The following is an 11,822-nucleotide window of genomic DNA, read 5'->3' on the forward strand; positions in this document are numbered from 1 at the left end:
GAAAGTCAAAGAACCAAGAAAAACAAAATCATCTTTTGACAGCTGAAAGACCTAAAGGTGAATATTAAACTTTACACAACTTTTTTTTTTCTGAGTTGATTCAACCTCCTGCGAACAATAGTTGTCTTGCAAATGGATGTCTGTGAGCTTCAGGAACCAAACTTTCACATGGAATTTATTTCAGCGTCGCCACAGATGGGAAGCGACGTCGCCTTGATTCAGAGAGTTATTTGTTACCTAGAAGTTGAAGTGTTTTGACCAGAGGAAAGTTAACAACAACATGAAAAACCTGAGGCTAGCGTGATTTAAAGAATGCTAATGGTGACCCGGGGCACAGGTATCTGCATAGTAACTGTGATGTTCCCGCTGTCCTCCCACCTTCAGCCTCGAGATCCATCAGAAAGTGAATCGTGGCATCACCCGTGACAGTCGGACAGAGCGACGGAAGATGCCAATGAAGTGAGTTGCCCTTTAAAGCTATTTCTGTCTCAGAGGATGTGCAAATTTGTGTCTTGTTTCCTTCATTTATGACAAATATGCTAATTGTTGCCTTTCTTCCTGATTTCTTTTTCTCCCTTCTCTGCTGATTCCTTGTCCGTTTCTAAAACATGTCAACCACTCGGTTCATTTTTATCCTTGCTCAGATATAAAAGAAAGGTTCTAGGAGGGAGAAAACCACTGAGCTTCCTTTAGGTGAGGCTTTGCCAACGTAGTAAATGTTTGCGTTAGAGACAAAAGATATATATATATATGTGTGTATATATATATATATATACACACATATATATATATATATATGATCCTTGCAAAGATTATTCATTGTTGCAACGTTTACTTACTAATTTGAAGATGGCTCTGAAATGCTGGCTTAAGGAGGCAGCTGTCACTTCCCCGCGCACATGGGCTCCTGGCTTGAATTTCCCGTTCTCCAGCGCACCGCTAATTGACTGTGAACGGCTAAGTCGTTGGATGCCACGGTTTTTAATGCAATACAACTGGTTCTGGCTGGCGCGATTAGCGGGGTAACTGGTAGCTTTCATGCAGTTCCCATCTGGCCTGGCTCTTCTCTGGACACAAAATGTGGGGACTGCTGGCCTTGATGGTGCTCGCTTAATGAAGGAAACAGAAAGGAAATCAGCCAAAACCCCATGAAATACTAAGTGCGATTTTGGCTCCAGCTCCACGGTGAATTTTCACGGCAAATCTCACACATATACACACACAAATACACAGTTGCTCTGATTATGCATTGCAATTATACAAGAATCAACTCCTCTTCGTGCGCTCATAAATGTAAACCTACTCTTGCCCCACCCTGGCTAATTCTGGTCGATCTTTCCCAGTTGGATCCCATGGTGCAAAGTTCATTTAAATGATGTGATTCAACAAACACACGTAACTCAGATATGACCACAGGTGACAGAAGAAAAAGATCACAATGCTATTGTCAAGGGTAGATGTTGTTTCCACAGGTCACCGACGGCAGAGGCAGCGGCGTGGTCTGAAAACATGGACACTCTTTTAACCAACCAAGGTGAGAACCAACTCAGAATCGGTCTGAACATACAACACTTAAAAGTAAATGGTTAGCCCTAACTGGTTTGGCTCAGTGGATAGAGCGTCGGCCTGAGAACTGAAGGGCCCTGGGTTCGATTCTGATCAAGGGCATGTACCTTGGTTGCGGGCACATTCCCAGTAGGGGGCACGCAGGAGGCAGCTGATCTATGTTTCTCTCTCATCGATGTTTTTAACTCTCTATCCCTCTCCCTTCCTCTCTGTAAAAAATCAATAAAATATATTTTCTTAAAAAAGTAAATGGTTAAATCCTGAAAGCGATAGACGTATTATAGAGTGTGACTTTGATCTATATTCAAAATATAAGATTCTCCACAGTCACATAAATTTATACAGGCCTGGAGTCTAAGTGGAATTGGGTTGGGCCAAAAATAAAACACAGTTATGGAAACTCCAAACATTAAAACAGAAAGCAAGTGCAGAATCTTGTCATCCCCTTAAACTCATCATCATGTGATGTATATAATGACCATTTTTCTTACAAGTTGAAAGAAACATACAAACTATTGAAGAGTTGAGAACTTAGATAAATCACTTGTTTTTCATGTCCTGTAAGCCAAAGTAAAGTTTACAAAGTATTTATTTCAACTGAGCTTTTCTTGTTTTTAGGAAATGCAAAACCATATTTAAATGAATGTGTGTATATTAATGTACACATGTGTTAATGTGTATTTATATTAGATCTGATGGCTCAATAAGGTAATCTTGACCAATTATAAATAAAATATCCCAGATGACGCAAAAATAGTCACTGACGAAGGTTGCTGGAACTTCTTGTTATAAATCATTCTGCTTTGTAGCAATTCTATCTCAAATGAGGGGGAAATGACACCACAGAGACATATATAGAGAAATTTAAAAATATTGTATTGTTTGAACTAATCAGATGGCATTCCCATTTTAAATCCATGAAGTAAATATGAGAATATTAGAAAAGTTTAACACATGACGAAGCTCCATAGCTGTTCATTCATATCCAGAGAGAGTTATACTGAATTAGATGAAACTGTATTCTGATGTTATCTCTCTTAAATAACTCATTCCTAAAGCACAGACAAAAAATAATTCACATTCATCCTATAATTCAACTAAGGTCAGACTGGAAACACCTCAAGAATACAGAATTGTATTTTTGTATGTTTTGAATGGCACGGTTGGTTTTCCTTTTTCCTTAAATGGATACCCAGTGGGACAGGCTGGATTAGCTCAGAGCAGGAAGTGTCTCAGCCTGCGGTGACTCTGCAGCTCGGAGCAGGGGGGCTGTCCCACAGAACACAGCCGTGAGGCTCAGAGACCAGAGCAGATGCTTGCGTAGGCACCTCTCCTGGGGTGTATAACTCATGCCCACAGATTCATCCGAACAGCTGCTTGATTCCTGTATTTATACCACCAGAGAACGAGCTTACAGGCCTTCAATGCTCTTGACAATAAGATGGCTCACCAGATTACCTAATCCATGGTCGGCAAACCGCGGCTCGAGAGCCACATGTGGCTCTGTGGTCCCTTGAGTGTGGCTCTTCCACAAAATACCACATGCGGGCGTGCACGTACAGTGTGACTGAAACTTCGTGGCCCATGCGCAGAAGTCGGTATTTTGTGGAAGAGCCACACTCAAGGGGCCAAAGAGCCACATGTGGCTTGTGAGCCGTGGTTTGCCGAGCCACAGTTTGCCGACCACTGAGTCCTGTTTCGTTGACATGAGGAGATGCCTCCCATACACTGGGCAAAGGCCTTAGGGTAGGTTTCTCCAATGATGACTGAATTCTTTCTTTCATCAGCCCCTGCTGGATCTAACCAACAGCCATTCCATCCTGCAGAGCGTGCCCTCAGATAATCGGATTTTAATTGTATGCAGCATATTATTCCAAATTCACTTGACATCTTTTGAACATCGAAATTGTATGTATAGAATAGAAAAATAGTTCAATACATAGTGTGTCGGTGACAGCGATAACTAGCTCCGGTTTGGGTTGTGTATCCTGTTCCATTATGTCCTTGAATGATAACAGTTGTTAGTCCAGAGTAGTCCTTCACTGAAATCTCAGGATGGGAGGACACAACAACTGCTTCTTGATCTCTAACTACCTGTCTCTCTAGGATGTATTTAGATCGTCTTCATTGGGGAAAAGCTTCATGTGCCTTCATGAACCTACAATATTCTTCCAGTATTCTTAAAAGCATATTTTATTCTCAGTATATAATACATTTTATCATAAATTCTGTGTAGAACCCTCAAAGTCATCATTGTTTGGGCCAAACTCCTAGTGAATTTTCTTTAAGGGCTACTAAGAGGATTTTCATAACCTGAATTTGTGTGATTGGAGCTTCTTGGGTATATTTTTAAATTCGGGAAGCATGCAGTTCATTGAATTTTTTATTGTGCTCACATATTAACGACATCCATAGTCTCCAATATTTCTATGGAGAATTTTAATTGGCACCCAATAACCTTTTCCAGTGACTTGTTATTTCAACTCTATTGCAAAAGTTAAAAAAAAAAATACACACATTGTTAAGTCTATTTTAATCCACCTATCGCCCCATTAAAGAGAGAAGCATTCACATCAAATATCTTGCCAATTACCTTTTTGGTTAAGGATTAGAATTAGCTAATATAGTCGCCCCAAACTAGTAAGTGCCAGCCCCTCCTCCTTCGCTGCAATAAGCCAGACCAACATTATATAATCTCCCAGCATCAAACTGTGTTTTCTCAACAACTCCGAACAACCAAGAAATTCTTACTCTACGCCTGGCCAGCGCGGCTCAATGGTTGAGCATGGACCTATGAACCAGGAGGTCACGGTTTGATTTCCCATCCGTCAGGGCACATGTCCAGGTTGCAGGTTCGATCCCCAGTAGAGGGCATGCAAGAGGCAGCTGATCAATGATTCTCTCTCATCATCGATACTTCTGTCTCTCTCCCCCTCTCCCTTCCTCTCTGAAATAAATGAAGATTTTTTTTTTAAAGAAATCCTGGCTTTAAATTAGAAACATCATTAACTTGGTCTGGGTACAGTCCCTGGGGTTTTCTATTAAGTAACTGACATTAAGACTTTCCCCTAAACATAATTCCTAGATTCCCTGGATCTAAAAAGAAAAAGTACAGGTTTTCTTGGTTAATAGCTAATTCTAGAACCACAGATACAATATTTTATATTTATGATGACTGATCCAAGTAAGGTTTTTAAAGTTAAAAGCTCAAACATATTGCCCTACCGGTTTGGCTCAGTGGATAGAGCCTTGGCCTGCGGACTGAAGGGTCCCAGGGTCTATTCTGGTCAAGGACATGTACCTTGGGTGTGGGCACATCCCCAATAGGGGGAGTGCAGGAGGCAGCTGATCGATGATTCTCTCTCATCGATGTTTCTAACTCTCTATCCCTCTCCCTTCCTCTCTATAAAAAAATCAAAAAATATATTTTTTTAAAAAGCTCAAACATATAAATGCTATATTTAGAGGAATGATAAATATTTGCCACTGAAGACTCCATGAATGCTCACCCTATATAATATACTTATTTGGGGCATGTTACTGAGTTATATGATATACAAAAATGTTCTTACATATCTTCTAGCTGGTCTAGATGCTTTTCGAACATTTCTCAAATCAGAATTTAGTGAAGAAAACGTTGAGTTCTGGCTTGCCTGTGAAGACTTCAAGAAAACGGAAAGTGCCGAAAAAATTGCTTCCAAAGCCAAGATGATTTATTCTGAATTCATTGAGGCTGATGCCCCTAAAGAGGTGAGTGAAAGATTCCAGCTTCATGAATATGCATCTCCCAGCAAATCTGCTTGTAATTAAAAGGCACTGAATCCATCTGAAGGGAAATCAAATTGCCGCTGTGTATTCAAATAGAAAGTGTCTGTAAACTCCAGTACATGTTCCTGAGGACGACCCTCCCTCCTTCGCTGACTCAGCAAGTATTTTTCAACCCTGTGTCCGTTTCCTTCGCACAGCATTCAGGCTCTGGGGAAACAGTACCTGCTCTCTCCGATTCAACAGCTCTGGAGTTAACCCTCCAGAAATCCCATGAAATGTGCTCTTGGATTTCGAGTCCGCCTTGTCTTTCCTTTTCGAAATCAGGGAAGTCAGTGAGGAATAGAATTTTGAAATATTTTTAATTAAAAATAGCATATGGGCCTGGCCGGTGTGGCTCCATGGTTGAGCGTCAGCCTATGAATCAGGAGATCATGGGTTCGATTCCCGGTCAAGGGCACATGCCCAGGTTGCAGGCTTGATCCCCATAGGGGGATGCAGGAGGCAGCCGATCAATGATTCCCACTCATCAGTGATGTTTCTATCTCTCTCTCCATTCCCCTCTGAAATCAATAAAAATATTTTTTTACAAAAGAAAACAATGTGTGGGGAAAGAAACAACTCCTAACCAACAGTATAAATTCTTCCTGTTTCATGTTTTGGAGGTCCCCACTATGGCAGATTATCATGTCTCCCTTTCCGAAAGAAGGGTTTGCTGACCTGTATTTCTCTGATGGTGAAAAGGAGCCAAAGATGGGAGGCCCTGTCTTAAGTGATCAAGACCCACCTGTACCACTTTAGGGTCAGAAAAATAGGGGGGAGGCCTTAGAGAGAAATCTGGAATGACTTTGATAATAGACCCCCAAAAGTGTTGTATGTTAACATCACATTTTCATTTGATTTAATTTCTAGCACTAAAACCATGTCGCCTCCACATACCCCTCTAGTGTTTAATTTTAAAGTTTAGCAACTTCTATTTTAAAACTGCTTTGATTCCTCACTGAATATATTTTGATGGATAAGTAGCAAACAGGAAGCTACATTAACTCCATAGTACAAGTCATCTGCCCAGAGGGGCAATCGCCACCTCCTTCTAAGCGACAGTTACCATATTTTCTGATCTAAAATTAGAACTCGTGGTTTAAAAAAGGGTTGTTTACTTAAGGGGACAAGAGACAGAATAGATGAAACGCAAACACTTTCACAAAATCTAGGGCCTAAACTTGCCACAGTTCAAGTTTTACATGGACCTTAATTACAGCAGCACATATTGGCCCAGGAGGACATTCCAAAAATTTGAACCACTGAAAGCAGTGCCTGGAATTTGTAGGAGAGAAAAAAAATAACTTCCCCTCTTATGGATCTATTTCAACATTCATTTTCCAGTCACCATGTAAAGAATCAATAAATAATTCTAAAAAATGTAAAATATTATAGCATATACGATTCATCAAGTTGATTAATGCATCATCCCCTAAAAGACTTTGAAATCAACTCTAAGGATATTCTATTTATAGTGATATTGGTTTGAAAGCCAGATTTTTTTCTTCTTCTTTATGAATCCATATAACGAACAGTGATTGCTTTAGGATTTTCACATTGTGGTGTTCGACGTTATCATTGCATATACGATGGTTTCTTTCGTTTCTCTTGCCCGAGTGAAGGTGTTAGTACTGTGCATCATTTATTTCTGTCTCTAAAACCAATCACGAGAGAGCCATGCGGTCCGGGACATGGATGGAATTCTTCCAGATGTTACAAAGCCTCCCACTCTCAACTTTAACAGCCACCCTTGAGAATATCATTCAGGAAGTGTGTTCGCCTTTAATGATGCCAAAATGAAGTAAGACTAGAGGCGTTAGTGGCGATTACATAGAATTTATGTCACCCAAAGCAAGATTATAGGCGGCTTTAATTTGAAGAGGGATTTTTAAGCGCAGCTGTGAGGGAGGGCTCGCTAACAGGCTGCCTGCCCCATGTTAGGGGGGCCTTTTACATACACAGGCACACACCTTTGCATAATGAATCTCCTGATACACTTACAGTCTGAATGAGGAAGGCTATCTCATTTGAATGCGAGAGCACCATTGACAACCTTTTATTCAAATTATGTGAAAATATATCCAGCTCAGTTCAGGGTCATAGGGAAGCCAAAAGGGACACTGTAAAATGTTCTCTTCCTGCAAAAATAATGTGCTGACAGCCCAAAGAATTTAAAACCGCTGGAGTAGAAAACGGGACTTGGGCATGCATCACATACATGAGCATTGAAAACATCCTGGATCTTTAAGACAAAACTAGAGGCCCGATGCACGAAATTTGTGCAAGGGGTGTGGCCCTCGCAGCCATGGCCCTCACAGCCCCGGCTTCGTCCGGAGGGTTGTCCGGAAGGTCGTTTGGCTGTCCGGTCTAATTAGCATATTATGCTTTTATTATTATAGACTAGAGGCCCAGTGCACAAAAATTCGTGCACTGGAGAAGGGGTCCCTCAGCCTGACCTGCCCCCTCTCACAGTCCAGGAGCCCTCAGGGAATGTCCTACAGTCTGGTCTCCATCAGGGAAAGGCACCGCCCACATCCCCCCACTGCTGCTGCCACTGCCGGCCACGGCAGCTGCAAGGCCTGAGCCCCCAGCCTCGTAACCACTGTGGCTTTGTCCAGATGGACGTCTGGAAGACATCCACCCTAACTAACATGTTACCCTTTTATTAGAATAGATTGTTTTTCAACGACTACCAGGAACAGCATTCTTATGACAGCTCTATTGAGGCCTTTTCAAAGCTGACAAGATTTAGAAGCCTCTAAATCAGTGGTTCTCAACCTATAGGTCACGACCCCTTTGGTGGTTGAACGACCCTTTCACAGGGATCGCCTAAGACCATCCTGCATATCAGATATTTACATTATGATTCATAACAGTAGCAACATTACAGTGATGAAGTAGCAACGAAAATAATTTTATGGTTGGGTCACAACATGAGGAACTGTATTTAAAGGGCCAGAAGGTTGAGAACCACTGCTGTAAATGGTCGTGATGGCATTGAGGCTGTCACCCCGTAAGAATCACAACCCCTCGTCTTGTTTTCTGAGGTTGGCAGTGCAGTGGTTTCAGATTTCGAAGATAATCCATGACCTTTTGAAAAATAAGGAATTAAAATATCATACATACCCCTCAGAGTCCTTGAAACTGAAGAGTATCCATGCAAACAAAATGCAAGCAACTTACTCATATCAATAAATAATGTTGATGGAACTCTGTTTATTTCATCAACTGATAAAAGGCCCAAACCTACTAGTTTGAGATGCTTAGCAAAATCTAAGCTTCTATGTAACTTTCAATGACTCAGAAGTTCCTCAAGATGGTACAGGTAGAAAGTATGCCTTCTGAAAGTCACCCCTGAGTAAGGTCCCTCCCACCGTTGCTTTATTCCAAGCTCGGCGTCACCGGTGTCTGACTGTCTGAGATAGAAATGTATCCACGTATCTCCTGGTAGAATCCAACCAAAATCCACATTTGAGATGAGTGAAAAGTGAGGGGTGAAGTCTGCAGACATGCTTCCCAGGAGTGATTCTATTAAAGGAACTTATGAGTGAAAATATATATATTAGGACTGATATTTTCACTTTTTTCCTGATTCTGAGATTTCAGAGAAGTGAAGGAGAATAGAGCACTTTTAGTGGCCTATCCTCAAATTTCACTTAAATGGACTTCTCAGGAGCACTTTGTAAAATTGATGCCTCTCATAGTTGAAGTACTGTCTCCACTTGGCTTCTGGTCTTTCATTGCCTCCTCTCTGCTCACAGCTCTTTCACAATTTCTCATGCTGTTCCCACTCCTAACCCAACACCCAGGATGATGAGGGAGGCATTCCTCGTTCATTCTCTGTTGGCAGTGGCTCTCTTGGGCTCTCTTCCAGGCCATGGCTGTCAGGGGCATCTCAACGTTAACACATTCACATCTGAGTCCTGGTTTCCTGCTCAAACTTTTTTCCACCTGAGTCTCTCCATCTCCGTCAAAGGCAACACCATTCTTCTCATTGCTCTGGCAAAATGCCTAGCAGTCATCCCTGATTCTTCTCTTCTGTGCATACCCCGTATCCAATCCATCAGAACTTCTGTCATCTCATTCTTCAGACTATTTCTAAAAGCAGGTCACTCTTACAAGATTTTTGTTCCTTGTCCCAGATCATAACTATGCAATCACACAAGTTCCATCCGTTCTATTTTGTAGATACCTTTGAAATCTATGCATTTGCCTTCATTTCCTGTGACATTACACAGCCTAGACCACCATCACTGCCCACATGAACTTCTGGCATGATTTCCTAATTTTTCTTCCTTTTATCCACATCAAGCTATTTTACCACATGGCAGCCATAGGAGAAGACAGAGCCACCAGAAAAAAAAAAAAGTCCAGAAGACTTAGAACAGAACTTGGAGACAGCCGAGAATTAACAAATCCTTTTCCTCTGATAATCGGATTGAATACTTAACATGAACGAAAGCCTTTGTACCCAAATCTGTTTAAGCAAGATGATGAAACAGCATAAATGAGAGCTTTAGGTGTCAGATTTGCTCTGGGAAATTAGACCAGCTTCATAGCTCCCACCAGGACAAGTAGGAGATGATTCAGGTATGAGGAAGCCAGGGTACAAAGTTTACACTTTATGTCATAAAAAAAGAATAGGTTTTCAGGTGAATACTTATCCGATGGAAATGACATTTCGGTGAAACTGCTGTAGGAATGCTATCTTAGAGTATTCAGAAGGGAAAGACATTATAAGAAGAAGGACCGAGTAACAGGTAAATTCCTTGGTTTGGGAAAAGATTCAGGGTTTTAAAAACAGCAACTAAACTAGAGAGATAGGGGTGAGAATGAAAAATGACTACTGGGAAATTACAAAGTAAAAGATGAATGAGGAAAAATATACAGGGTGTCCCCCAAAAATGTATACCTACTGGCTGACATTATTAATTCCGATGGGTTATATCTGAAAAGAAAAAAACATCAATGGAGCTATCAGCTGTTAAAAGTGTGTATACATGTTTTGGGGGACACCCTGTATATACATGTAATGTATAGATGTTGTACATTTATACGATAGGAGATCAGAGAAATAAAAGAGGTGTCAAACATATCATTCCCACGTTTCAAGCTTGAACAACTTGGAGAAAAATAATGACATTTAAACAAACAGGTGGGTGTTATGTTTTGCCCCCTGACATGAGCTGAGTTGCTAAGACCCATCTTCCTAAGACCAGTGATAGTCTCCTGGGAGGAGTGTCTCTGAGCAGCACTCAGCTCTCCACAGCCCATGTGAGCAGTGCCTTGGTAGAAAAACAAGCCAACCAGAAAATGAAACGGATAAGTCAGGAGTGCAAGGTTAATTATATATTTATCGAGTCCTTAGCCTGTGCAAGGCCTAGTGAGGGAGGCGGAAAATGCAAGTATCATCTAAGTAACACAAAGCCCTCGGAGAGGCCAAAAAGGGGGGTCGGGGGCCAGTAGACAGCATAAGGTCGGTATAGAAGGGGTGTGTAATTTGCTTCATTTGGGGGAGAAATATAGAATGAAAGTAATAGGAATGGGTTAGTGGAAGCCATCCTAGTAAATCCTAGTTACTGTCCACCTCTGGAAGGTACATTTTAGGTATTAAGATCAAAGCACTAGGGGGGAAAAAATAAAGGATGGGTGGGAAAAAGCAGTTTAAAATCATAAAATATTTTGGCTGCCTTTTCCCTTGGCCATTTTTTTTTATAATCTCAACGTAGGGCTTTTGCTGTGCTCACCGTCAACACCAAGCCTCCCAGCCTAGAATCAAGGCACCCAGCGTGTGTTTGCATCGGAAAATGAGCTCGTGACCTTTCCGCTGTTTTGCATCAAATTCTCTCTGTGTTTAGGGAAAAGAAAAAAAACCTCAAATAGCGTATGTGTACCTGCCATCTGTATAAAGCGTGTATTCTTTGATTAAGCTAATCTCATGATATGCAACCTTATTTCCACAGATTAACATCGACTTCAGTACCAGGGACCTCATCTCAAAGAATATTGCAGAACCGACCCTCAAGTGTTTTGACGAGGCTCAGAAGTTAATCTACAGCCTCATGGCCAAGGATTCTTTCCCGCGATTCCTGAAGTCAGAGATTTACAAGAAACTGGTCGATAGCAAACAGGTTGGAAACAACAAAAAATGGCTCCCTTTCTTGTAAGGAAGATAAAGGACACACTGATAACCAGGTTATAATTAGGGGGTGGGGGTGGGGGCGACAAATGATTGAACAGATCCACCCAATCATTACACTTCAAGGCAAAAATGGTCCCCGTGTACAAACACCATGTAAGTTTTTTAGGGTTTAGGAAATACGTTTTACTCCGATGGAAAAATTAATGCTGTAACTATGAAGCCTGAAATTCTCAGTCATTTGTTTAGAATTTATTCCTTTTATCAGATACTTAAAATTTTTCTACTGGGAGAGTTCAAAGGGAGTTTG

At 41.3% G+C, this 11,822-nt stretch overlaps 1 protein-coding gene across 1 annotated transcript; it reads left to right on the forward strand.

Annotated features, from left to right (window-relative positions):
• The first annotated feature begins 448 nt into the window (after positions 1-448).
• Positions 449-11,540, forward strand: RGS21 (regulator of G-protein signaling 21). The gene is made up of 4 exons (XM_006761294.1): positions 449-459; positions 1,458-1,534; positions 5,150-5,316; positions 11,337-11,540. The coding sequence occupies exons 1-4, from the start codon at positions 449-451 to the stop codon at positions 11,538-11,540; spliced, it is 459 nt and encodes a 152-aa protein (XP_006761357.1).
• The last annotated feature ends 282 nt before the right edge of the window (positions 11,541-11,822 follow it).

This window comes from Myotis davidii, unplaced genomic scaffold, assembly GCF_000327345.1.
Source record: "Myotis davidii unplaced genomic scaffold, ASM32734v1 scaffold174, whole genome shotgun sequence".
In the NCBI taxonomy this organism is placed as follows: Eukaryota; Metazoa; Chordata; class Mammalia; order Chiroptera; family Vespertilionidae; genus Myotis; species Myotis davidii.